This window comes from Podarcis filfolensis, assembly GCF_964270895.1.
Source record: "Podarcis filfolensis genome assembly, chromosome: 8".
In the NCBI taxonomy this organism is placed as follows: Eukaryota; Metazoa; Chordata; class Lepidosauria; order Squamata; family Lacertidae; genus Podarcis; species Podarcis filfolensis.
Window position 1 is genome coordinate 29,009,935 of NC_139611.1, and position 27,852 is coordinate 29,037,786.

Genomic DNA, 27,852 nt, shown 5'->3' on the forward strand with positions numbered 1-27,852 from the left:
GATATGGTAGGTTCCAAAACAGGAGTAAGAGACTGCAATGTGGTCAGTGATGAGTAGACTGGAGAAATAAGAACTTTGACATATTCTCCATACTGGAAATGTACTCATACTAAAAGGGTTTTTAAAACAACAACAAACCACAACCATATTAATATTTTGAATGGTAGTATCCACAAGAGCCCCAGGTCTAGCACATTTTTCCTCTTAAGGCTGTCCAATGCTTGCTTTGTCATCAATATAGGGGATATTTGGCAAACCTGGAATGCCCCATAGTACAGAGCAATATTGTAGGGACAGGCATTTGACAAGATCTTGTGCTGAAGGAAAAGTATTGGGCTCGATGCAATTCAGTGCCATATAACAGAAAACACTTTTCTGGATGTGTGGGATATATGTTGTGTGGGGCTAATACATTGGAAGCTCAACTTTCTCCCTCCGCTCTCTAATGTGCTGTAGTGGTTATAGAGTACAAAACTTTCCCATCCTTCCATAAAACCCCTCTAAATCCCATAGAATTTCTATTACGGTACAAAAGCAACTATCAATATGCACGACTTATGGTACATCTGACACTTGAATGCAGGTAATTCCATTTCTCCCCTACCACACTGAGGATGCTTTCTGCAGCTATTGAGCATGCTCAGTCCTCTTTGGGCCATCCTCTCTCCCCCCCCCCCACTTTTAGTGGTTTCCTCCTCCTCCAGGTTTTCTGTACCTCCGCAAATCTTGGGGATCTCGAGTCTCCTGATACTTTTCTCCTGTACATGAGCGATGGCACCCACACAACCTAAGCATCAGAAAAACGGAAATAATGATAACTAGTGGAGCATTTCTTCTGCAAATATGGGTTGCTGGATTATGTAGCAAGTTACAGTCCTCAAAAAAATGTTTCCTGGGAAAGATGGGCTAGCACAAGAAATCAAATTCACCTTTGCCTGCTCTCTCCTGCTTCCAACCAACTGCACTTGTCTCTTAATTGTAAACAATTTTTTCAGCCTTTTAAACCATCGTGCCTGCAGGGGGTTTGGATGCATAAGCAAGCATGAAAAGCCTGAACAAGACAAAAAGGCCCTGGTCTAAAGAAAGCTAGTCACAAGCCCCATCGTTATGAGTTTTTCTTTAGAGTGGGTCCCCAAAATAGTAATTTTTTAAGGAAAGACTGATTTTCCTCATAACAATAACAGAACACTGATATACTACTTCAGTGGTCAAAGATTTCAAAAAAGGCAGCTGTTGGTGAATATTAACTGCTTTACAATATTCTCATATTTATACTTCAGGCTTGAAAAATGATTGTAAGACATTAGGCATAAGATCAGTAAATTTACTTTATTAAAATTTCTTCATGCTCATCCTCTTTAAAATGCATAATTTTCATGATTCCTTTTCATATTACAATAAAGTTGAACAAATTTCTCCAGCATAAACCACATTTCCTTTTATTTTTAACTCTGAAATCATAAATTCAACTTGTATGTTTTTATGCTATCAAAGCCAACATAAATACAGTATTTACAGAACATTCAAATATGCTTTGCACTGTTGATCTGCCATCATAGAGGAGATCCATTTTGAGACCAAAAGATGTTTAAAAATCCAAACTATCGCTTCACAAGTGGAAGATGTTTCAGCCTAGAAGAAAGCAAATGGGAAGGACTGAATAAGTAAATAATGGAAATAAACATCTAGAATTGAACCATTATAATCCATTTCTATATCAGCTAATCCAAACAGAGTCTTCAAGATATTGATTTGACCAGCAATCCAAAGAAGTCCAGGTATATTCTGAGCTAAACAATGAACAACATATCTGCTACTGTTCCCCAGTATAAACAAATCTCCCTACCCCAATAAATAAATTTGACAAAAAGTCACCACTTAAACTAGCTGTTCTCTGAAAGCATGAATCCCTTATTGTGGTCCAATATTAGTGAATGAGGTAAGCAAAGAGATGCACAGACTGAAAAATGAGTCAGACATCTGATCCAGGGAGATTTTCCTTATAATAGGGCAAACACAGTAACTGCCAATAAAACCTCTGAATGATGGAAGGAGACAACTGTGGTATTGATTTTTCCAGACCTGATAAAGGTTTATCTTAATCACACACATTCCATTTTTGTTGAATGTGAAATGGAACAAGATCAGAGCTATTGGGAAATTAAATTTAGATGAGCAGACTTTCAATTTCGTATCTAATTTTTGTAGTGATCTATGGAAGAAAATGGGCAAATATATCTGCCAGAAAAAATAAACATGTTTTAACTGAACTATGCCCCAGTGATTATGATGAAATTAGATGTAGAACGCTAGAATTCCTGGGACTAAGACCTATGGAACTTGGTGGGAATTGCTCCTGAGTAGACATGCCTAGGATAGTGCTGTAAACTGTGTTGAACAACTCGGGAAGCAAACAGCAACTACTTGTTTATTTCTTCCACTCCCTTTAGATAAAGTATCTCAAATAGATCTATCCCAATTTAGACAATACCTTAGTCTGGCTCATCATGGGCAAAACACTGTTTGATACAACTATCAGTAATGTGCTAAATCTTAAAATAAGGTACTCCAGAGAAAAGAGAACCAGGTCAGTGATATTGTTGCTAACTAAAATTATAGATGCTAAATGCCCAAGACAAGTGCTAATGCTGAAGTCATTAAGAGTTTCTGAACAGCCTGATTAACAGTCTCAAAGTCTCAATTTTCCCTTTCCTCTGGTAATTGTTGCCTTGACAGCTTTTAGTGTCCAGACCATAAAATACTGGGATGCAGGTACTCATATTAAAGTCAAGTGTTCTGTTATGGCCATTATAATTTGCCTTTGTGAGTTTCCAGTAGGGTTCCTTTCCCTCTGCTTGCTGACCTGTTTTAGGAAAATTTTTCTGAGGTGCGTATATTCTGCAAGTTGACAGTGCATATGAAGCTATCTTACAGGTAACAAACTTGAAAAAAACACTCCAAAAATTCTAGAACTTTCTTTTAGTAAATTCTGAAATGAATAGAGCCATAGGTAAGCTATGCAAAGGACAATGTAGGCTATATTGCACAATTTCTTTGGAAGCAACTTAAAATACAATCCACTGGGACAGATTTATTAACCTTTGAGATATTAAAGCACTTTTTCTAAAGGAAGCGTAATAAATAAACAAGGAGGCTTGGTAAGACTCAGTTAAGCTGCCCAAGAAAGTTTACCAAAAAACCTCCCCAAAACAGTAAACTGTTGAAAAACCTGGAGCCTTATCCCTTGGAAACAAGCATTTGAAACTAGGCAAAGGGCAATTTGGAGGCTTCGTGGGGAGAAAAAAGTTGATTATTTCCTCCCTACTACAAAATGTTTTCTTCCTAAGGGATTTTTTAAAGGTATCAGGATTGTTACACATATTTGTGGTGATGAAGAACCCTGAAGCACCACTACAGGGAGGCTTCACACTCAGTTGAGGTACAGATGGGCCCCAGATAAGGTTCAGTTGCTGCCGCAGAGGCAGTCGGGGGAATACAGCCCTGCACCAGAATCTGCTGAACCCAAGAGAAGAACTCCTGGAACAAGGCCAGCCTTTCAATGAAAATGGGAGGAGATGCCAGAGAGGAACCCTGTATTCCCTTCAACCCCACCGCCCCAGGAGAAGCCAGGTCCCTTTGAGGTCTCAGGGCCACATGTGGCCCCAGTGGCCAAGTTCTGGAGCTGGTCCGAGACACTCTCATCACCTCCTGGATCACAATCTCTTCCCTGATGGGAGGAACGTTAGCCACTGGGAAGATACACGCACCACCGTGGGTGGCCTCTGCTCCCCAAATCTTGTCATCTGAAGGGTCTGCTGAAAACAAGGGCTTGCCACCCTCTGAGGCAAGTGTGCCATTTCTAGCTGACTAGTGATGTCTTCTCTCTAATCTCCTTTGATGAAAAAAGACCAAAGCTTGTTCAGTACAATATGGGGTAGCATTCTCTGTCACTTGACCTGCACAGGAGAGCCAGGAAGGAAGGAACTGGTGGAGCAAGTGGGAGGGACAACCCACCTGAGGATCCCACCCCCCCACTGGAAAACCAGCCCCTTCATCTCTTTACCTTCTGAGAAGTTCCTGTGGTGGGATTTCTGTGGTCTCTTCCTCACTGTTGCTGCTATCAGCTGTGTCCGAGCCACTGTTTCTCTCCGAGTCACTGTTTTTCTCCGATTTCTTATTCTTGTGTTTGCCCTTGTGCCTGCTTTTCTTGTGTTTCTTTTTCTGCAAAACAAGTTCCAGGACTGATATGATGCACCTTACAAAGAGAAATTCGAAACTCAAAAAAAATGAACTTTCTATAGTATGAGCATGTATGAGATGGCACAATGGCTATTCCAAGATAAAAGCTGGAAGAAGCTCAATAAGGTTAGCTTGATGACGTTTGTCAGAAAATGAGCCCTATCAACTTCAGTGGGTTTTACTCTTAGGAAGGTGTTAGCCAAAATGTAGTTGAAGAGTCCCCCTCACTCTGAAGTTACTAATAAATAACTACATTTAACACTCTCAGTTATTCCAAGCCTCCAGTCCTTATGGTATTTACTCAATGAAGGCATGTCAACACCAAGCACAGAATTTACATAGGGCCAGAAATTCATGCTTGTACAGGAACTGACATGTGCAGAATTCAACAAACTTAAGCGCTATTTCTATCATCTGCACACCACAAGCTGTTCAGACTAGATCCACACAGGGAAGGTTTATGCATAAAAGCTGAAGCCCCAACAATGAAACATTTGCAGGAGGAGGAAGAGGGACTGACCAGTGTAATTCTGTTCAGTGGAAAGAGCTGCACAGCATTTCCATAGGACAATTATTATACTGTATGCATTTTCTATGGTTTTGCATAAATTCTACACCCAAAAAGTCAAATTGAAACATCACCTTCTCCTTTTTGTGTTTGTGCTCTTTCTTGGTCTTGTGTTTTTCTCTGCTCTTTTTAGGTTTTGCTTTCTTGGCGGCTTCAGGAGAACTTGTAAGCTGGATTTCTTCATGCTTCAAAGGAGTGTCTAAAATCAAATCACATACAGAGGAAGTGCCTGATCAAGAAACATCAAAAATACTCAAGGAATGTCAACGTTAAGTTTTTGAAGTCCTTTTAAAGAACTTGACATCCTACTAAAGCTTTTATATCTTCATACAAACTACAGGCTTAGTTTAAAAAGTTCTGTCTCCTTCCAAATCTACTGATTCTGGGCCTCAGCAGGATTCAAATTTTCCTTGCTCAGGACTCTGTGGTTCAATGATAGTATTTTCAATCATCTTTCAAATATTTCGCAAAAATGACAGAAACAAAGTTTGTTACATTCTTAAAAGTAAACAGACATTTTCTAGTGAGAAAAATACTTGTGAGGTAAGAAAATTCCTAGGCAAAAAAGGCCCTATTTAATATCATAAACCCCCCCCCAAAAAAAGGGATCTCTCCCCCACTCCCAACTATGCTACAGGGAGATCCAGGTGCACTTAAATAATAAAGGATCTTAAATGTGCTTCATTCACAGGATACTGCATGCTCTCACAATGGAAGAAGTTGAACAGGGAGGGAAATCCCTTAATACTGTGATGACATTTCGTGACTCTACCAAAAAATCCTTTTGGTAGGCATGATGTTAATACAAGCTCAAAGTTGCCTACACAACTAGCTTGCCTTCACGTTTAACTCCATAAAGAAAGTCCTCAATATTCCTGTATGCAAACTTTTAAAACTATACACTTAGACAAACTACATAACTGCAATTCATACAAAGTGTTCTGCAGAATTCACACGTTATGCTGGTATTTACCAGAAGCAGCAACTGGTGGCAATCTTGGTCCAAATTCCTCTCCTGGATCAACTATGTCCATTGGGGGTGGAGTTAAGGTAACGGAAAGCTTGGGTGTGATTACTTCACTTTCTTTAATTGGAAAAGCACAATTTAAAAAAAAGATGAAGAGGCGCTTTGATAATAATGTCTCAAGTATAATACTACAACTAGAATCACCATGCTGAGCCAAACATATAGCCCTTAATTTGTTGGTCCATTCAGAATCCCATCACTGACAATGATAAGGCAAAAAAGGTTCTTATAATACATTTCTATGAGCTTGTGCCACCTCAGAGCCTTTTCTCTTAGTTAAAGGGACCTTAAGGGTTTCTGTCGACAATTAATGTACTGTTGGTCCAGTAAACTTTATCCTATCTCCACTTCTACTTACAGGGTATATCAGAAAGTGTCAGGATTTCACCAAGGTCTCAAGACCACACAAGAGTTCTTCAAACACTTAGGGCTGATTCACACATAATATGCAACACAAAACCATCAGTTGCTTCCTTTTTTGCAGAAGCCAAAACTTGCTAGGATGTGACAGCAAACTACAGCCTGCACTTGCCCTCCAAATCAGTATGATATAATTAAGTTCAAACCATGGTTTTCAATCCTGGTTACGAAGGAAAGCACAACCCCCATATGGACATAGTGGCAAACTACAGTTTGCATCAAACTGGAACTACCTGAAGCACTATGTATTAGAAAAGGGAGTACAAGGCTCACTACCATAGCACCAAAGCACAGTTTGATGCCGTCCTGGACTAGCCACTGATTTTTACCTTGTTCATGAAGTGAAGGAGCACTTGGCACATCACAAGGCTTCAGACTTTCAGAATCTGGTTCTGTCATTGGTGTTGTTTGCTCTTCTCCGTCGCTCTCTTCTTCAGATGATTTTTCATCTGAGGAGCTGGCAAAGATGGCCTTAAATAAATCCATTGATGGCCTGCTTTCTTCTTCTGTTTCTTCATTCTGACCAGTACTTTCACTTAGTGTCTGCACAAGAGAACCAAAAGGAAAGAGGTTTACTTAACATATTTTGCTTTAAATGTCCCATTATGAATGTGAGTAGCAAACACAGGTTTCCTAAAGATCAACAGACTACAGAGCCATGACTACAACATTTCAGACACTGCTCTGCTCTGCTCCACACAATGTTAATCTGGCTAAAATGGCAGAAATAAAATGCTTATTGTAAGATTTATGTTAGATACTCATGAGAAGCGCTTAAGCCCCTGGGTCTTCCAGATGATTTGCTCATCTGGAGATACAGTTCAATGTCTTGTTTAGAGCAGATTTCTTCCCCTGAGAAGGGGCCACAAATTCATCAATTCATTCAAATTCCAGCTATAGCTCTCTTAACTGCTTGGCCTTTGGATGAGGGTGGCTGTTGCTTGCTCTTGCTGAGTCTGTGCTTCCTTCAGTCTCATGCTCTTGACCTTTCATTTTAAAGAAGAATCCACTCCTGTATTACAACGGTCTACAACTAGTTGTAGCACATTTCTGCCTATACTGGACAAAGGGAAAATCAGTGACAAGGAAGTACCCTAAATGCTGTGTGTACAATCACTTGACCACTTGGCTGCATCCCCACTTCTTCACAAGGAAGATCCATGTGAAGAACATACAATGAAAGCATCAAAACTCTGGTACTACTGTACCTTGTTAGAAACAGCTCCAGTACTTCTGTTTTTGTCCTTTGCTTCAACCAGTGCTGGCGACTGTGCCTCCTGTACAACCTTTGATCTAGCCACGCTAATGAACTCACTAATGGCATCATTTTTCTTCTTCTCTTTGTCAGATACATCCCATCTAGATGGTTTCTTTGGCTCTTAAAAGATACAAACAAAATTCCCAGATTTCTTTAGTTTTCTAGTTATATTGATTTTGTCATTACTGCTTATATTTTAAAGCTTATTTGATATTTAAATAGCAGTTGGAGGTTATTGTTTTTCATTTGCTATTCATGCACCGGGTGCTTGGCATTCTGCATCTGTCCTGTTTGATTCCCCTCTGTTGTTCCTTAAAAGATAGCTTACTATTTTGAAATGCCTCAAGTATTTTAGTGGCCTGAATCTTTTACTCCCAAGTGATAACAAAATGGACCACTTACTGTTTGAAGCATTATTTTCTTGCATTCCTGCTTTTGTGGGTTGGCTCAACATGCTTGATGTCGCATCTGATACAGTCAAGAAGTTGAACACAGAATACTTGTCACGTTTCACTTTGGGCAGTCCAACAATACATGACCTGATGAAAAATTTAAAAAATGGGGTTTTCACATCATTTCTTTTACATAAAAATAAGATCACACAAAACGAGAAACAAGCAAACTGTTTACAAGTGAAGCATAATTTTAGACATTTGTGGAAAATAACTTATTGACAAGAATCAAGACTAAAATTAACAATGTGACTAAGAAGGCCTAAAGAAGAAGGTTTTCATACGGAATCTACATTTTCTAAAATTAGCTTTTTTCATATCTAATCATATCTATTCAACGCTATTTAGAAACTCAAGCAACTTACTCTGAATAGGGATCAGGAACATTAAACCTTTTGCACAATAATTTGTCCGGGTGCCACTCAAACGCCTCTCTTGTCAGCTTGCCAAACATCTTCATCTTTGCAGCAGCCTCTTTGTCACTGACAGCTGTCTAAAATAATCACAAAGGGATTAGTATCTAGAGTGCTGGAGGGTAAATAATGCACTAGCTACGGTAAATGTACACTGACTCTGAATTTAGTCACTTCCAAACACAATCTTTTTAAAATTGAAATTTATGAAAAATAAAGTTTGGGAATGATCTTAAACAGAGGAGCTTTGTGGAGGTGAATACAGGTCATCACAATTCACTGGTTACTGAAGGACTGAAGCAGAACAGACCTCTTCATCACGAGGAACTTCGACTTTTTCTGTGTCGTCCTCATGCTTTGCAGTGGTAAACCTTGAGGCCAAAACAGAGCTGGAGGGCTTGTAGAGCAGGGCAGCACGAGAAAACTCATCTTGCTCTCTTCCACGCTCCCACTCAGTCATACTGTGATCTAAGCAGCTTTCTAGCACATCTATAGGAAGATAGGAGTGAACAGGAGGCCATAAAGCTAAACTAAAAACACAAAAACAAATGAACCTTGTAAAACACACATATACAAAGGGGAGTGCATTTCTTATCTCAATCAAGTTGTTCACACCAATAAATGGTACACAAAAAGCATAAACAAAAAGGAAAACTACAAGACAACAGCCTCAAAAGAAGCACTAAAAAGCCATGAACAGCCAAAGTGTCATTCTGGTTCTAGGAAACAGAAAATTGTATGGTTGCATTAAAATACAAATTCTAAGTGAATCACTATCATACAACTGTGCGATGACATCACATAAGATTTCCTTGCTCCTGAAGAAGATGGTGTCAAAATGTATTAGACATACCAATAGTCAACATCATGGTAAATTTCTGTTTATTAGTACCAGTTTGACACCCTGCCCCTTCTTTGCATTTTGTTACCCCTCTGCTTATCACAAGCACAACATTTGGATCCAGATGTAAAACCTATTTCATGACAGGGAAGAAGAGCTGCGTGTGATTTTGCCAATTACCTTTCTTTCCATCTTTAAGACCTTCTATGTAATTTTCATATCTCTTTTGTTTTTCTGGATTTTTTGCAAATGGTTTGAAGTCACTAGATCCAGTGGCGGCCAACTGGGTTCCTAGCACCAATTGCCACCTCTGTGGAGTAACAGGTAACACAGGCACCTGGGATTTGTCAGGCAAGGGCCTCTGAGGCTGGAGCGCTGGAGCTTTCACTTGCTGCTCTGCTGCCTGTTTCACTTCTCGGATTCTTTCTTTGTCTTTATCTGACAAATATTCCAGAACGGAAGTCGCTGGACCTAAGAAAGAAACATTATGGTGTAAAAACAGGACAACAAGGAAAACTTTTGTTTTAAGAATCTAAACAGTACAGCACTTTAAATATATTTGCCAATACTTTGAATTGTCCTTGGAAAGGAAGTGGCTAAAATAGCATCCTAATTTGACAAGCAAGACGACCTTCAAATTTAGCCTATGGTAAAGAAAAAACAAACAAGTGGGTGCACTGACTTTCTCAATGAGCTTCCAACACTGAAGAGCATGTGAACCTACTGAGTAAAAATGTATGCGAAGTCTGAAAAGATGAAGCGTGCGTGTACACACGTACACACACACACACACAGACCAGAGTAAATACAGCCCAGAATATCTGTGCTTGTTATGTATGATTACAAGGGGATACCCATTAACCCACCAAGTTAATCAATGTTCAGTAAGGAGGGGTCTGATCAGTAAGGAGAGGACTGCTGTAAACTTAAGAAATGAATGCCTTTAATACAAATTTGCCAATAAAACCCCCCTCAAAATGGTCAAAGCAACAGGAACCTACAATAGAAACATGTGAAATGCAAGGAAATATACAGCATCCTGAGTACCTTCCAGACTCTTCTCGCCCAGCAACTCCCTCCGCTGAGCAGCAGTCTTCTGGTGTCTGCTTTGTAGTGCTGCATCACTCTCAAGTTTCCCAGTGGATTCTGCTAATGTCTGCACTAAATGAGAGTTTTCACTGCTAACTTTTAGCATAGGTCGAAAGTAATGGACTGGTCTGTAATCCCTTGGCAGGTCAGGAGGAGGATAAATCTTGTAAAGGAAAAGCAACAGAGAACATTGAATATTTTGTAGATGTCGTCTCATTTTGATTACTTAAGCTTTAAATATATACAATGTCTCTATCAATCACAGGGCACTGTCCAAGTTTAAGACTGAAATCAGGTGTACAAACCAGGGCCTGTTCATTCTGCAATATTTCAACTGTAAACAAAATCCCTGATAGCCACAGACCATCAAACACCATCACATGGCACCAAGTTGCCCTAATACATCCACAGCTTCTCTTCGTTTTCATAATCTTGTCAACCTCTGCAAAAACGCCACCTTCCATTACAGTGGTATCTCTGATTATGAACTTAATTCGTTCCAGAGATCCATTCTTAACCTGAAACCATTCTGAACCTGAGATACCACTTTAGCTAATGGGGCCTCCCGCTGCCGCCACCGTGCGATTTCTGTTCTCATCCTGAGATAAAGTTCTTAACCCGAGGTACTATTTCCGTGTTAGCAGAGTCTGTAACCCAAAGTTTTTGTAACCAGAGGTGTTTGTAACCCGAGGTACCACTGTATATGGCAAGTTAAATTGCATCTAGAACTACGCTACTTAATCACTGGAAGAATAAACCTTCTGTGTCATTTCCCCCGGCAATACATTCTCAGTTGTCAGGATCAAATCAGGGCAGTGGAGTTCCAACCAATTACATCTTCCCTGCCTTACTTTTAGGGTAGAGAAAGAATCAAGAAGTATTGAGTCTCTACAGAGAGTTTGTGAAAACCTGATAAGCTGTATTGGAGAGATCCTCCTAACTTTTAAACAGAATTAGTAAGATGCCTGTTTGGGTTAAGCAAGCAAGAATGAATTGATCCTGTTAAATTGTTTGACAAAAATGCTTTTTGGGTTTTTTGTGCTGTGGATTTTGAAAATGAAAAATAATTAATCTTGTTGGCAATTTAACAGATAAAGGAACTGATACCACCAGAAGCACTTCTGTTTATACAGCTAAGCCATCACCAGCATAAATAGGGAGGTAGTTGGCAGTTGAATTTCCTACCATAAACCATTAACATCTCTCCTGATCTCCTCCCCCATACCAATTTGAGCAAAAATCTGCAGGTATGTAGGGAAAGGGAGCTATCTTATGAAATGTCTTGTTCAGGGGGCAAATAAATTAGTTTACGTACCTTTTGAGAAGTTACAGACTTAGATGCTGGTGAGAACCCATCCAAAATTTTCCCAATGTACTTATGTTCTCTCTCTGTTCCTATGAACAAAATTAGATTCCATAAGTGGTTTCAAGCAAAAACAAATGGGAGCAGAGCTGGACAATATATGGCAACCTCCTCTACAAGACCCTCCCTCTAGGAAGTTTCAGGTGAACAGGATTTTGGGGCTCCAGAAATTCCAGATTCATACCCTGCTTGCTTCTATACTGCTTAGGCGCTGTCCATCCATACAACCCATCTCCGGGTTCCTCATCTTTTAGAACAGTATCATATTTAGAAAGTGATTCAGTAGCATAAATGTCGTCGTCTTCATCTTCTAAAGCTCCTACACCAAAAGCCTAAGGAAAACAATATAACGTAGAATGGTTACAACTGAATATTTCAACAGCCCACTAAGTGTTTGTCTTAAAAAAATGCACACAGGGATCTACAGTTAATTTGAGGGTGCTGAACTTATAACTGTGTCAGGGCCCCTATTGCCACCCTGACACCAACATGGGCACAAGGTCATATACACAGAATTCACAAGGAAGTCAATGCACTCCCTTGTTTGGTTTTACCAGGCCGCAGGCTATCTTGCTTGTCAAGTTAAGATGCTATTTAGCCAATTCCTTTCCAAGGACAATTCAAAGTGTTGTCAAATATATTCAAAGCACTATACTGTTTTAATCTAGGGAATCTAAAAGGTTCACATTCTCTCATATGAACCACTCTAGTTATTGAGGTAACCAACAGAGGCCTGGCTCCATGCTCCACCACACGTGGAATCAAAACTGGCAATGGTTCAGGACAGGGCCTTTTCAACGACAAGCTGCAAAAGCTAGTGATCTTTATGGATTAAGCAGGGCTCCTAAAATAATTTATTACACACATTACTTCTTTATCCTCCTAGCACATGTCATTACCTGCAAAAACTCTACCTAACACGAATGCAACTATGGATAAGCCTGCCTGAAGGATGTACCAAGGTGCTATTTATTTCCTGATATTTTTACATGAACCATGTGCCTGTTATACCAGTCATGTGTCTTGTTTTTGAGAAACCACTTAAGAACTCACAGAAATGCAAATAAAGATGTGGACGAGCTTCCATGTAGCACACAGGCATTTACTAGAATTCTGCAAACAGCAAAACTTCTGTTCTGCTTTAAATGTACTTTGAGCTTTTTCATCAACAAGCATGACTGGCTCCAGGTTTTTTGGGAGAAGGGGCCTGGCAATGTGCCAGTGAACAAGTACCCAAATCCCACTCCATGTAGGTGCAACAAACATCAAAGATGGGATCTTCCTTGCTCAGGACAGAGGGCAGACAGCGATGGCTGCTGCTAGCAACAACCATCAGTTTCAAGCAGGAGAAGACAGGCAAGCGAGTGAGTATACCTTTTGCTCCTAGGTGCCATTGCTGCTCACTCAGGTGGGTGGGTGAGGGAACCACCATCACTGTTAAGAGGGATTGGGTGGGGGAGATGAGCAAGTGGCGCAAGCTTCTGCTCCTCCCACCCACTGCCGCTCAATTGTTCACCTAGCAAGAGTGGCAGCTGCCGGTTCTATCCTCTCCCTTCACAGCAGCTGCTCCTGCCTTCCACTGCTCTTGGCTCACATACTAGCAGGTCAACGGCAGCTTCCCTCAACTTCTCAGGCAGGGGAGGGTAGATGAGGGGTTGTTTCCAAGGGCAGCAGGCAGGCAGAAGGGGGTGGAGGAAGAGATGCCGGACCTAGTGCCACTGTTGCTGCCATCCAGGCCCAGATGCAAGTGGGGGCGGCTACTAGTGCAGCTGAGTGAGCATACTTTATGTATAGCAGTGTGTCAACACACAAACTTGGCAGCTGCCCAGTGATGACCCACAACACTGGCCCTGCAAATTAACTGCACAAGACAAGTGGTGAGATTGATATCATGACACACAAGGCTGGGTACACTGTATACATGCGCAAACCCACACACCATCTACACAGAATTTAACTCAAATTCTGCAGCAAGATAAGCTGAACTGACTAAGCAATGAAGTTGACTCCCTTGCCCCCCCTTCTCCTAATCAGTGGTGAATAGTAAGTTAGGCTGGGCACTGAAACCACCCATGGAAATCCTCTTTTAGCTTCAAACATTTTAAAAGGCATCATCCATTCACTTACAAGCCCATCTATCTTCATAGCCACAAGGGTGAAAAAACTTTTAACCAGCCGCGTTTTACCTGGCCTGAAATGCCAAGCTTCCGCCCTTTACTGTGGCGCAGATCTCTAAGATTTGAGTTTTCAGCACTGGGGTTGAAAAGGTCGATGTGTTCTTCTGAAGAGCCAAATAAGGCTTTGGTGGGATCCAAGCCTTTGTACCCAAGTCCATGGACATTATCTTTAGGAGTCAGGTCTACAGGCACTACATCTTTGGGTGCAAACGTCACGTTTTCTGGGCAGTATTCATCCTCTTCTTCCTTTAGGAAATTAACACACATTTGTAACAATGCATTGTTATTGAGGTCAGCAAAAAGACCTTGCTTTCATTCATCCCAAGAATCCTTCCTCTGCTGCAGGGGACAACAGTTTTGTGTCCGGAAGCTACAGGCTGACTGCAGAGCTGAATCCAGTGGAGGGACAGGCCAGAACAAAGGTGAGCCTCTGCTCTCTCCCCAACCCCATTTCTCTTCATCCAGAAGGCTGCAGGGACAGATAACTCTCATCTAAACTGACCACTTGTAAAAGGCTTTTGAAATTAGGCCAATGGACTCATGTGGCTCCAGGATGCCCTGCTCTGCCCCATTGTGAGTTATTACATTTGCAAGTTTTTGGGAGCTGAGACTTCTTTTTGGTTAACTATGCTATCTAGTAAAAGTCTACATACAGTAATAGTGATCTAGAAAATTGGAGTAACTGTTTAAGAATGTTAATGTCATCGGAAATTATCCTTTGTGTGCTTTGCACAACTGCAGATGAAACAAAAAACAGTGGCCCCCACCCAAAGTAAAGTGTTGCACAAGCAATACCTCTGACTCCTCAGATCCAGGGGGCAAAGCACAGCCATATATTTTCACTTCAGGCTCTGCAACCAAGTATGAAGACACAAGGTTAAATTTCTATCATTCTTCATTATCATGACTATGCAAAGGGCAACGTGCCCAGAATCTACATTGCTGTGGCTCCACTGAAGTGGGTCACAATAAGGTTGACATAGAATGGAATGTAAGAGTCATTTTGGTGTAAATGGTTAGAGTGTTGCACCAGGGTTTGAATTCTCACTATCCATGAGGATTCATGCCAAGATCACTGGGTGTCCTTGGGCCAGTCACAATTCCTCAGCCTAATCTAACTCACTGGGGAGGGAAAAACTACCTTGAGCTCCTTGGAGGAAAGGTGGCATGTAAATGTAATAAATAAATGGGGATTATACAAACAATACAAAACATTTCATGAAATATACCAGGCTTCTGCTTCCGTGGTTTCCTCTTTACTCTAGGCCCAACTCCTTGTCCTTCTTTCCAGCCCATTTTTCGCAACAAGTCAATACCAATGGTTATTCTGAAAAGCAAATTTATTAAGAGTTTTTGTAACCACGTATACTAAAAACTTTGTGCAAACAATACTGCACACATCAAGCAAAACACAGGCCAAGTTTTCAGAGCTCTAGATTTCGCATCAGTGAAGTCTGAGGAGGAAAAGCTGGTGTTGCCGAGTCTGTGGCCCCTTCCCCAATTTTAACCCATTATCAGTTGTATTGCCTTTTATTCATTAACACAAATAATTTTCCATAATAGGTACTTACTTTGCAGGTGCTATAAATTCATCCAACACAGTGGCTCCAGGGATCGGGCCAACAACTCCTGCAAGTTGTTTGGCCTTCTCTTTTATTTTATCTTTGTTTTTGGAAGCAAATTCATTTGTAATTGAAATTTCCTTTGGTGCTATCCCATGTTCACCAAGATCCTTTGGAGCAAGGGGAGAAAGTAAGAAGAAACAAATCATATTAGAAAGGATTCCTCCTCATCCACATATTAAAACAATTATCTTGAAATGAAAACAAAGAGCAGCTTCATTGTAACATAAAATGTATTGGTTCTTGGCAAAACATACTTCATATTTATTGCGCATTGCAGAAATAACACTACATACATATATACTTAAGACTAATGAATAACCAGAACACAGACACACACATCCCATTTACGTGGAACTTCAAAAGATTATGACAGTGTTTTATTTATTTCTTTAAAATGCATTATTTGCAAATTTACCTCTTCATCCATAAAATCTTCTGGCCCCAGAACTGTTTTTTCTGCTCTGTTTTGACGTGATGATACAAAGGTTGACGGTGCCCATCCTTTAAAGACAATAACAATTCATTCTTATAAGACATGAGTAATTAAAACACTAGCATAATGTTTCATAGTGGAAATGGAAAGTTATGTTTAAAATTACATAACGTTACCCTGTCTGTAATCCTGTCCACATTCACAGGTGAGTAAGTGCCAGTGAAATCAGTGGTGCTAACCTCTGAGTAAACATGCATAGTATTGCATTGTAATTATGCAGTGCTAATAAGCTAGCATTTACAAGGGGCCCCTAAGGCATTTGGACCCAATTCAAGATGCTAGTTTTACTCTATGAGAGCCCAAATGACTTGGGTCCTTCATACTGTTGCAATTACCACCCTCACTTTGTTCCATAGTGATCTCCACAGTGAACAGAGCAGCTTTCTGGCTGTGCCAAAGCATGGGCTGAAAGTGGGTCGTGTGGGGGCCTTGCTTAAGCAAAGCAGTTCAGGTCACTGCTTGGATAAGGGACTGTCTGGAACCCCATGCAGACTTCCCTGAGTTCATGATGGAACAATATAGATGTCTTTTAAATGAAGCAAGCCTGAACCACAAGAGGATTTGAGAGGTACTCCAAATGTCTATAAGAACCAAATTAAGTGTTGCTTTTTTAAAAAAAGGAAATAAATGCCAACAAACTGGAGCCATGATATAAAGATTAGGATAAAAACTAGTCACAAAGTATTTTTATATATCATATGTATTTACATTAATGTAATGGCATCTAATAGCAACTAGAAACAAACAATATATATCTATTCATATCCAAAGCTAAAGAATACCAACAGTGTATAATGAAAAAATATTAGCAAGAAACTGAATAAACGTAGGTTATATTTTAACTGTCACGGGCTTTAACTGGATAGTGCTTTACCATATTCATGTATTTTGTTCTAAAATCTTTTTGTAAGGACAATGTGCCACAAAAGTCAGTGTGAAAATTATTCCAAAAAAATTATATTTTAAATATCCCATTCTTCTTTCAAAGAGCCCAGGGTAGCATAGGTGGTTCTTCTTCCGATCATTTTATCCTCAAAATAACCCTGTGAAGTAAGCTCGCCTAAAAGGTAGCCCAAGGAGTTTTGTGTAAGATAGAAAGAAAAGAACTTTTAGATATTAGTCATTACCCACCTTCTTTTGAGCCCACTGTGTTAAAGTAGCCAGCAGAGAAACCACCACTAAATGCTCCATGGAAACGTTTGTACCGTCCCTTCTCATCTTTTACAGTCTGCTCTTGGAGAGGAACTGGTTTCTTAATTCGCTCACCTGCAATTATTGTTTTAAGAAGCAGAAATTAATCAGAACAGTGAATGAAAGGTGTAAAGAGGAGGCATATGGGTTTGCTATTCCACTATGAAAATTAGTTTCCACCCTGCCCAGCAATGCCAATTTATCAAGGCAGACTCAGGGGAGAAAGGGCCTAGAAGCCATTCCTCTCCTGGTTAAGCACAGAGGGCAGCTCCTTCACATGTTAGCTCTCTTCCCAAATTCACATAAACAAGATGAGACATGGGGGGGGGGGGAGAGTCAAACCCTATGCTAGAGCAGCAACAAAGAGGCTCACTAACCAATATGATCAAAAGGTAGGAAATACGGTGATTTTCACTAACTTTTCAATTCCAACTACACCCTACCTCTAACATGCACTTCTAGCTACATATGGCACCAGTAAGGAGTCAAACAAAACAACTGGAATATGTACTGCTTCAGTTTAGGAGTACTGAGCTACACAGAGTATCACAAGTATTAGGCTGGTTTCGTATGATCAATTTCTTCAGTTCAGCCACTTGCTTAACAGTCTTATGGTGCGAGATTATGGATATCTACTGAGAAGCAAGTACCATCAAGTTCAATGAGACTTATTCCCAAGTAGAACTGCAGTCCTAATTCCTACCCCATTTTAAGCAAGAATACCTGAACCAATGTGAGAGGCGATCTGCACATTAACTGTGGGGGCATGCAAGGGAGACTAAACATTAGGAAGAACTTTCAGAAGGTGGTGGACCCTCCTTTGGAGGCTTTTAAGCAGACGTTGGATGGCCACCTGTCAGGGGTTCTTGAGCTGTGATTCCTGCATTGCAGGGGGTTGGACTAGCTGGCCCTTGGGGATCCCTTCCAGCCCTACGATTCCATGTGTCCATCACCCTTCAGCCCCAGCAGCCATCAGGGGCAAAGACATGGGCGTTTTTCTTAGGGTGTGTGTGTTAAAAAGTGTTTGAGCTTTCTTTGTGAGATCGCCCCAAAAATGGCTGAGGTTTTTTTGGGGGGGTCACACACATTTCCTTTAAAATGTAAAAATACCACCAAAAAGAGGATACTACAGGGGGAGGCTTCTGTTTTTTTGGGGGGGGGGAGTTTCTTAGGTATTTTTTAATGCTTTTAAATACTTCGTAAGAATTTCAGGCCTGCCCCCCACAGCCCCACCAGTTGGCTACCCCCAGGATCAAAAAGATCGGGTGCGATGGAGTCTGGAGCCCCGCAGCATCTGGAGGTGTGTATCCCACCTCCCCACCCCCGAAATAAAAGGGCTGGCACATCCTTCTAGGCAGGGTGAGGGTCCGCCCCCCATAGTCAATAAGCACCCCCCAGCCTCCCTGAGCCCCTTTCCCTGGGACCCTTCCCCCAAACAAGAGGAGCACATCAGCCCCCACCCGCCTCCCTCTCCCCAGTGGACTCTGTGGGGCGCAGGGTCCCCAGCACGGGCAGTGCTCTCTCCTCAGCGAGGCCCCGAGAAGAAGCGGAGGGAGGGCCTGGCCGCCGCCTCAACTCACCCTCCTCCAGGGGCTCCAACGGCGTGCCGAAGCTCACCAGCTCTGCCTCCTCGTCGTCGTCGCCGCCGCTGCTGCTGCTGCTCTCGCCCGCCGCCATCTTGCCGGGCCTCTAAAGGGGCGGAGGAGCCCCGGTGCCGCCTCTTCCTCGGCCTCCCTCAGCGGGGCGGCGCCTTCCAGCTCAGCGCCGCGGCTTGACACGCCTCGGCCGGCCGGCTGGGCAGAGGAACCGACGGGGCGGCTCTCCTGCTGCAGCTGAGGTGAAAGGCAAAATCCAACAGCGACCGTCGGCTCATCGGCGACGGTTGCACAGAAAACGCCATAGCGACTACACAACCACCACAACGCCGGCCAGCAGGACTCTTATAACGACGGACAATAGCATGGATTTTTTTCTTTCTTTCCTTGTTTTATTTTACCCGCCCCCTCACCCTAAGGTGCCCCAAGGCAGGTTGCAACCATAGCTATCAACTTTTCCCTTTTCTTGCGAGGAATCCTATTCGGAATAAGGGAATTTCCCTTAAAAAGGAAACGTTGACAGCTATGGTTGCAACGTCAAAACACAATATTGAAAACAGCCGGGAACAACTTCCGATCATAACGTAATAATAATAACAACAAGGATAAGGTAGGTCGTGGAAAATAAGCACCTCGGATCTCAAAAAAAGTCCAAGGGAAACGAGCGCTTTCAGCACCTTTCGGAAGCGCCCTCTGTTAAAACACTTCGATATAACGGGAAGACCGAATTATAATGCTAAAATTACAATGCTAAAACTGTAGCCTTTTCAGGCCTTGCTTTTATTATTAGCAATAAAGCTCTTTCAAGTCCAATACAGTGAAATGCGTTGCAAAACCACGTCGATATAACGGGAAAAAATGAATTTTAATGCTAAAAACAGGTCGATACTGTACCAGTCTATCCTCAGCTATTGTTATTGTTACTATTAGTAGTTGTTGTTGCGTTTTTATCTCACTTTTTCTCCAAGGAGCTCAAGGAAATTCTCCCTCTCATTTCATCCTTGCAACAACCCTGTGAGGTAGATTAGTCTGAGAAGCCATGACTGGCCCAACTACACCTAGTGAGCTTCATGGCTGAGTAGGAATTTGAACCCTGGTCTTCCAGGTCTTAGTCCAACACTTTAACCACTACTGCACCAACCTGACTTCAACAGACTTCAACAGTTAGGCACCTAGGATGCACCTTGGACCCCATCCTACAACAAAGGGTCCATAGAATGAACTCCACTTGTATTTCTGTCATCTTTAAATCACGTTCGAAGTACATTTTTTGCCCTTGAATAATTCTGGGCGCTGTGATTTGTGAAGGTTTGTTGAGAAATGTCTCTTTATGACAGATAAATTACAGTGCCCTGAACTCTTTGATTGAAATAATGTGCCTCAAATATATACTTTGTATTCAAGGGCCAGGAAGTCAGATCAATTTCTTACAAAAAAACCCCCCACCCCAGTATTCTCTGGCACCTGAAAGATCAACAGTGAAAACAACTAAGGGCTTTGTAGCACACTGAAGGCTACCAGATTTATTGTAGCATACGCTTTCTTGGGTTAAGAGTCCACTTTGCCAGATGCACGATGCATGCATCTGATCTTTAGTTGGCTTGTTTATATGTGTATGTGTGATTTTCCCCACCCCAGTTTTAAAAGTTATGAGGCAGTTAACCCCATGTCTCTGAAGAACACATTTCTAAAACCTGTCATACATTGGCCAGAAGAGGTCAGTCAAGGACTTATGTCTAGATTTTGGTGTGAATAATTGCCAGAAGGGTTGCCCTCTCATTTTGATGCAGCAAGTAGAGTAGGAGCACTCTTGTGCCACTTTTTACAGTCATGGCTTCTTCCAGAGAATCCTGGGAAGTGCAGTTCATTAAGAGTCCGGGGAACTGCAGCTCAGTGACAATGGTCAGTTTCTAGGATTCAAATGTATGACATGGATGTGATCCAATTTGTGGCACCTTAAAGACTAATACATTTATTATGATATAAACTTTCAGAATTATAAGCCATTGCATCAAGAACGTTGTCACTGCACTTTTCCCTCTGGCTCCCTTTAATCTTTAAAGGTAAAATTGCATCTATATAAAACATACTCAAGCATAACTTCAGAATTATTGAAGGAAAGCGGTTGCTGTTGTTGTTAATTGAATTTATAGTTTTGTGTCCATGCACAAAGTTGGCATGAAGTATAACAACGGTAAAAACTCATGTAGACCAGATCAATAAGTCCTAAAGATGTCTCCAACCAACAGAATTTGAATGCAAAAAACTACATCCCTCAGGTTGAGTGCAGATAAATGACTTAAGGCTGAAAAAAAAACAACAAAAATTCAGAAGAGATTCCATATAGAAATTCAAATGCATGCACTAGTTCATTGGATGTGTATTATTGTTTGAATACAGTAATTAAAAGATCATATCACCCCTTATATACCCAACTAATCACGGCACTTCACAGGAGAAAGCCTTCTGCAGATACCATTGCACCAGGAGGTCCACTCTGTAGAAGCAGGAATCATGTTCACCTGTATCTGTATTGGTTATGATTTTTTTTTAATGGAATTATTTTGATTGCTTAATTTGTAGTTTTTTTATTATTTATCACTTTGAGATATTATATAATATGTGATTTATAAATGGAATGGGATAAATACAAAAATACTGTATTTAATGTAAATACTGTACATTCAGTGTTGTTAGAGTATGTAACAGGAGATCTGTATTCAAATTCATGATTGGCCACAAAACTGTCTGGATGAGCTTGTGTCAGTCAGCCCTTTTCAGCCTAAGCTACCTCGCAAGGTTGTTCTGTGGAACATGTTGGCAGCCTTAAGAGAAAAGTTCTTATCAACATAGTCATCCTAACTCACTCATCAGAGTGCCATATTAGCTGGGCAACCCATAAAAATTTCTTCCTGACCTTTAGAACTAGAGTTTTGCATTCGTCACTAGCATCACACACACATAAATCTTTTTACAATTGACAACACATTCACCCCACCTAGAGCTTTATAATAGGTAAGATAGACAAGCTGGGATTGATCAAACATACCAGATATATACAGAATCATGAGCTCATTATGTCTCAGTGATTTTCAAGTAGTTTGTGGGGATGGGGGGAGTTTAGGAACCACCGCTGCAGGTATAATCAATAATTTTTGTGCCCAGTAGCAACTAATTTAGGCAGACCTGTGCACACTTATTGACTGATTTAATTTCTATCTGGCCTTTTGATTCTGATGGGCTACATTTAAACAGGGCAGTCCAACATGTTGCCCAAGGCCCACTTCAGGGCCTTTTGTGTCAGCCCACTGGAGCATTTGAGGAGGCACTGGTTTTGGGAAGGAGGCATGAGGGCTCTGACAGGGTCCTTGGGTCCTCCAGTCTCCTTACCAAAGCCTAGTTAGCGCTTTCCCAGCATTAGGAAGAAGGTGGTAGGGCTCTAGAATTCTGCCAGAGCCTTGCACCTCCTTTCTAAAATCTGGCACCTTACTTATCTGGCTGTGGGAAAGTAGCATGTGGGGTAGGGGACAATTTTTGACCTTGCTCCCTCCTCCTGTGCAACAAGGCGATGTACAGGCCATGGGTTCTGTGTTGAAGTACTCTTGAAGCCCACTGGCTACACCACCCCCTGTCATCTTTGCCATGGTTGTTGTAAAAGCCTTCCTATGTGCCTTTCTATTTTTATAGACTATCAATGTGTACTTCCCACTGACCGGAACACCACTGGGTGTTCAAGAATGCTGGGTCTGTTGCAATTCATCCTGAGACCTTTTTTTGTGAATGAACAGCATTTTGGAGCTGCTCCCCACGCTATGGAGAATGACTCAGTCATGAAAGAGGGAAGGGTAATGAGCCATAGTGACCACATTATCTCTTGTGTTGCAGAAGATAAAGCGAAGCAATAGAAAGAAAATTCTTCTCCAGAAATAGAGACAAAATGATGACAAAAGAAGCAGCTCTAAAACACCAGGGAGAGGAAAGCTTCCAGCAGGGAAGAGTTTCCTGGCAACTAATTGTTTTCCTTTGATTCACACAGCTGCCACTTGCGATTGTCTGCCCATGCCAAAGAGGCAATGGAAAGCTTGCTCTGAATTAACTTAAGAATTAATGTTCTTCAAAGATCGTAGGTGACTAATAAAATGATTCATTCTACAAAACACTCGACCAAGTATCAACAAAAAGTGTACAGTATATGGAGAACTTTTTCCGCAAGAATTCACAACCAAGGAACTTGGCAACAGGTGATGCCAAAACTATTTTCAACAAAATACTTCACCAAAGAATCCAGAGTAAGCTTAGCACAGTCAAGGAATAAGAGGATACATCCGTTTGTGGATCAGGAATTGGTTAAGTGGCAGGAAGCAGAGAGTAGGAATAAATTGACAAATTTGCTTATTGTGTGATTAAAAAGCCCCATAAAATACTTTGTTCTAAAAAGAAAAAAACCTCAATTGGCTGGATCTGTGGGCAGCTGCCCACTTTGGCAAACCACTGAACTGCAAGTGGCACCTTCTCAGGAAAAGGCACTCCAGCCCCCGACTAACTGTAACTGCCTAAACTGGTCTTACTGAACTTTGGCATCCTTGATTGCTATGGTTGGTAAGTTTTGGTGCATGTGCGGTTCTTGACTTGCTCTGGTCCTGACTACTGGCTTATTGTGCAGCTGCTAGTTGCCCTCTCCTGGTTCATCCCCTCTGGCTGATGCCTATGGCCCACCTTTGACAGCTAGGTCAGTCTCACCACTGTTAGTGTTATCTTCAAAGGCGTTGGGGATGGCATTGTGGACATCCCCTTCAGATGCAAGCAATTCTTGGCCAACCCTTATCAGCACAAACACTTCGGAGATTTTTTTCTTGCACACATAGACATGGGGGGGTTGCTTTTTCCTCCAGGTGACCCTTTTTATTTTGCATTCATTTGCTTGCACAAGACTTACACACAGATTATTAGTCTACCTCTGGCCTTTATTGAGCATCTGTTCTGATTTGTTTGCAGGACAAGGAGCCTTAATCCTGATTTGCCCGTGGAGTGTTTATACCGCACCTCAACTCCTTGTTCCTCATTCATTCACCTACACTTTTCAGGGCCTTTCCTCCTCACTTTTCAAGCTGTAAAACATTTATTTTTAAAAAAGTGGATTTTTTACGCCAGGGTGAGGGAGCACTGCCATTCACTCTAACTGTGCCCACCTAAATATCCAGCACGTGCTTGATTCCCTCCTGCAAAATGCTGACAGTCTGGAGGCAACCTGGTTCTTCAGAATTCAGGAGGACACAAATAGTGTCGCTTGGGGAGATGCGGAATCGGGTTCCTGGCTGGTGTTTCCCCTAAGTTTTGCATGGCAAATCGGCTGCTTGAATCTGCGTCACTTTAGGTAAAAGCTCTCCTTGGCGCATCAGCTGAGGAGCCTCCCTCTGCCTGCTGTTAGGGAGAGGAAAGCTGCCGCTCCCTGCACACCCCGAGGTGTCTCTGTTGACTCTCCGAAGGGCTGGCTCAGCTGTCCTGATAGCGCCGTTGCTAGGAGCGGACTCCGCCTGGCTCCACAAATACACAGGAGATCCGAGGAGGCGGTCCCTCCGTCCCTCCCTCCCTCACCCCACCCCGATCTCCCGTGGGCTTCCCCAGGTAGAGGAGGAGCGACGGAAGGCGAGGGGATCGAGAGTGCAGCCGGGATCCGGGCTCTCTCAGACAGACATTCATCGCCTGGACGGTGCGCAGCGCAGCGCCGGCGAGCCAGACTCCGCGAGCAAGGCGACTCTCGTCTCTTATCGCAGGGCGAGGTGGGAATTACCCCGGACTCTGCTGCTCTGGCTATGACGGACGCGTTGTTGCCCTCGGGCTGCCGGGCGGCGGACCAGAGGGGAGACTGCTACTTTCGGAAGGTAAGTCGAGGCAAAAGCATCGCGGCGACCTGACCTGCGGACAGGTGGGTGGGTGGCAGGCAGTGCGCACCCCCCCCCCAGGCGCTCCGTAGGCAGGGCGCAGCGCGATTGAATCTGCCTGCCACCCCGATCTATACTTTGCGCCCTGAAAAACCCTTCGCTCCGCCAGGAATTTGGAAAGGGAGGCGGTTATGCTGTTGCCCGTATGGTCAAAACTTTGATTTGGCTTTTTGAACGGTGTTTTTTCCCCTCTTAGTAAAAGCTAAGCATAACAGGTGTGATGGGGAGTCTCGGGGGGATTTGAATACAGTAGTTATTTCATTGTGTTGGTTGAATGTATTTGCTTATCTGCCTAGAGCAAGTTGATAATAACAGTAGTTATCTTATGGAAACATAAATGACCGTGAGAGGGCAGTTAGCAGTTGCTGGAATTGTTGGAGACATTGCTGCCTTCTAGAAGGAGCGTGCATAATCTTTAGAGTTGCTACCGTTTTCCCTAGCAGGGCTACCTTGTCCATAATAGTGTCTCATAGCTGTCAACGTTTTCTTTTTTTAAAGGGAAATTTCCTTATTCCGAATAGGATTCCTCGTAAGAAAAGGGAAAAGTTGACAGCTATGAGTGTCTGGACATAAAAAAATTCAACAGGGACAGATGTCCCCAGCAGGGAACTGTTATGCTGTGAACAGCTGTTAGCTCTTATCAGAGGAAATAGAGAGAAAAAGAGAGCACAGTCCTACATATGTTTACTCAAAAATAACTGCCACTGTGTTCAGTGAGGCTTTCTCACAAGTAAACATATATAGGATTGTAGCCACAAGTACATAGGCATAGCCAAGGGGAGACAGGGAAGGGCCCTGCCCCCTAAATAAATAAAATTCAGTAGAAATACATAGCAAACTGGCGTCCTTCCCCACCCCCAACAAAAGGGCTGTCTCACCTAACAAAAATCCTGGCTACGCCCATACACAAGTAACTGCCAACATTTACCAAATGAAAAAATAATTTGTTTGTATCCAACCAAATCCTGCCTTCCATTTTTGTTAGCGCTCGTCTTTATGTGGAAGTTATTCACATTGAACTCAATAGTACCTACTCCCAGTTTTTACTGGTTGGGAATTTTTTAATGTTTGATGTTTTATTATGTTTTTATATGTGCTGGAAGTTGCCCAGAGTGGCTGGGGAAACCCAGCCAGATGGGTGGGGTAGAAATAAATAAGTTGTTGTTTATTTTATTGCAATAAAATTAACAAACTATAATACTCGCAGTTTTTAAGTGTACATAGGATTGCAACTTTCACCTTCATAACGTATTTTTTTCTAATGCCTAGAGAGCCCATAGTTTTATATTTCAAAACTGTGTGAGAGAGAGACAAATCTATTGCCCTCAAAATTTCAGAAGGTAGAAACTCATTATAGAGTAGGATTTATTCAATCCTATTATAAAACAAGGAAGCTGTTATTATACCATCCAAATAGGTACAACTTGATAGTTTGCTGCAGTGTTAGGTACTAATTTGGTACATTCCAGCACTAGGTACATCTAAGTAAGAAAACAAGTAGTAAGCAACCTCTTTAATAGATTGGATGGCATGGTGTATTCCTCCCATTTTGGAGACTGATGCAATTATCAGAATCTGATATAGAAGTGACCTCTGACCTTTGCTACTCTTGTACTTTTAGATGGGCATCACTCTTAAAAAAATGTAGCATTGTCTCCACCACCACCTCCCTTCCCCTTGCGGAAAATAAACTTGGCAGGGATTTCCAGAAGCCAGCTCAGCTTAATTTTTTACTAAAGCCTGCGTGTCTGCAGTTTGCAGACCAAACCAAGTGGGTGGTTTAGTGAAGTAAAGTAAAGGTTTCTTTAGTGCAAGCTGTTTTTTTTTAATTAGTTTTGCAGCCTACATTTCTAGACTAGCCCTCATGCAGTGGGATCCACAAGCCGTTTCAGCAGGGGCGCTTGGGCTTAAAGCTGAGCCCAGGAGATGCAACTGTAGGTCAGTGGTAGAGCGCTAACTTTGCATACAGAGGCACACAGGTTTGATCCCTGGCGTCTCCAGTTAAACTGGTCAGGTTTGTTGTGTGTATGGGGGAAAGACCCTGTATGAAGAACTGCTGCCAGTCAGAGGAGATGTTGCTGGGAAAGTTGGACAAATTATTTGACCCTGTAAAAGGTGGCTTCTTGTGTCCCAGTCGGGGAATGTTTGACACTCCATGATGCAGCCTCCACCTTGAGTCTAAGCAGATCTGGTCAATGCCAGGATGAGTTCCATGGAAGAAAGATGGGTTATAAATAAACAAAGTGGATCACAACTATAGCTTCAGTAAAATGGCTTGCGAACTTGATCACAGTGCGAACACCCCTTCCCCTCAAACATTCTTCTGACTCTGATGGGTTGTGAAGCTGGTCTGAAACTTGAGTTAACTTTAGCTAAAAACAGGTAATAAAGGGAACTGCTGGCCCCAGGCTTGTAAAGGGAAAGCTATTCAAAAGGAAACGCGATAAGGCATTTTAGATTAGGGCATTTTTCAGCCGGCTAAGAGCCTGACAATACAGCAGCTAGCCCCAGGTGAGTACTTAAAAGGTTTGTAAACCTCTCCCTGCATATCAGATTACCCAGGTTAAATTTAGGGCACTTCTGAAACTCTGGCAGCTCATTTTGTGAGCTCCCAACAGGTTTCATCAGGTGCCTCATCAGAAAGTTATGTAAGTGCTGCTATATGTGCGTGACTGAACCCTCTGCCCTTTTACAATGTTTCTATGTAACATACCATCAGACCTAATAATGTGTAGATAGGGAACAATTTCCATTTTTAATAGTGGTACAAACATCAGAATTCCTGCATAGAAAGCACTTTGGTCTTGGAAGATGTAGGTAAAGGTAAAGGTAAATGACCCTGGATGGTTAAGTCCACTCAAAGGCGACTATGGGGTGCGACGCTCATCTCACTTCAGGCCGAGGGAGCAGCTTTCCAGGTCATGTGGCCAGTATGACTAAACCACTTCTGGTGCAACGGGACACCATGATGGAAACCAGAGCGCATGAAAACGCTGTTTACCTTCCTACCACAGCGGTACCTATTTATCTACTTGGACTAGTGTGCTTTCAAACTGCTAGGTTGGCAGAAGCTGGGACATTTCCCTGTAGGAAAATGTATCCAACCTCAGCCCTGGGCAGATGTTATTTTCTAGTAATTGGGGGAGGCAGAGTTCCGCC

The 27,852-nt window shown here is 42.1% G+C and overlaps 2 protein-coding genes across 6 annotated transcripts in view; one reads left to right on the plus strand and one right to left on the minus strand.

The window, feature by feature from the left end:
- Positions 1-1,310: 1,310 nt before the first annotated feature.
- GPATCH1 (G-patch domain containing 1) lies at positions 1,311-18,840 on the minus strand. Of its 5 annotated transcripts, none has more exons than XR_014551778.1 (20): positions 18,737-18,840; positions 17,097-17,231; positions 15,888-15,973; positions 15,419-15,579; positions 15,077-15,174; positions 14,643-14,698; positions 13,857-14,093; positions 11,855-12,002; positions 11,623-11,702; positions 10,266-10,470; positions 9,399-9,689; positions 8,688-8,866; positions 8,330-8,457; positions 7,915-8,051; positions 7,463-7,632; positions 6,584-6,797; positions 5,781-5,891; positions 4,882-5,006; positions 4,064-4,255; positions 1,311-1,632 (listed from the first exon to the last, which is right to left on the minus strand). XR_014551778.1 is itself a non-coding variant. In XM_083629082.1 (20 exons), the coding sequence occupies exons 1-20, from the start codon at positions 18,831-18,833 to the stop codon at positions 1,602-1,604; spliced, it is 2,847 nt and encodes a 948-aa protein (XP_083485208.1). In that variant the 5' UTR covers positions 18,834-18,840; the 3' UTR covers positions 1,311-1,601. The 5 variants fall into 5 exon arrangements, 2 of the variants coding, with proteins under 2 accessions (XP_083485208.1, XP_083485207.1); XR_014551779.1 differs by having other exon boundaries at positions 4,882-5,036; XM_083629082.1 differs by having other exon boundaries at positions 4,064-4,221.
- Positions 18,832-27,852, plus strand: part of RHPN2 (rhophilin Rho GTPase binding protein 2) — a 46,124-nt gene continuing 37,103 nt past the window's right edge. The window contains exons 1-2 of the mRNA XM_083629088.1: positions 18,832-18,993; positions 22,637-24,633. Of these exons, the coding sequence (XP_083485214.1) occupies positions 24,565-24,633 (69 nt within the window). The 5' untranslated portion in view covers positions 18,832-18,993; positions 22,637-24,564. The remainder of the gene's footprint in view (positions 18,994-22,636; positions 24,634-27,852) is intronic.

Excerpts from the sequence above, each read along its gene's own strand:
- GPATCH1 (XM_083629081.1), bottom strand. The coding sequence starts at position 18,833 with ATGGCGGCGGGCGAGAGCAGCAGCAGCAGCGGCGGCGACGACGACGAG. Across the intron at positions 12,003-13,856 it reads AGCTTGGCATTTCAGGCCAG|GCTTTTGGTGTAGGAGCTTT; the intron begins GTAAAACGCGGC and ends TGTTTTCCTTAG. Across the intron at positions 9,690-10,265 it reads GGGCGAGAAGAGTCTGGAAG|GTCCAGCGACTTCCGTTCTG; the intron begins GTACTCAGGATG and ends TTTCTTTCTTAG.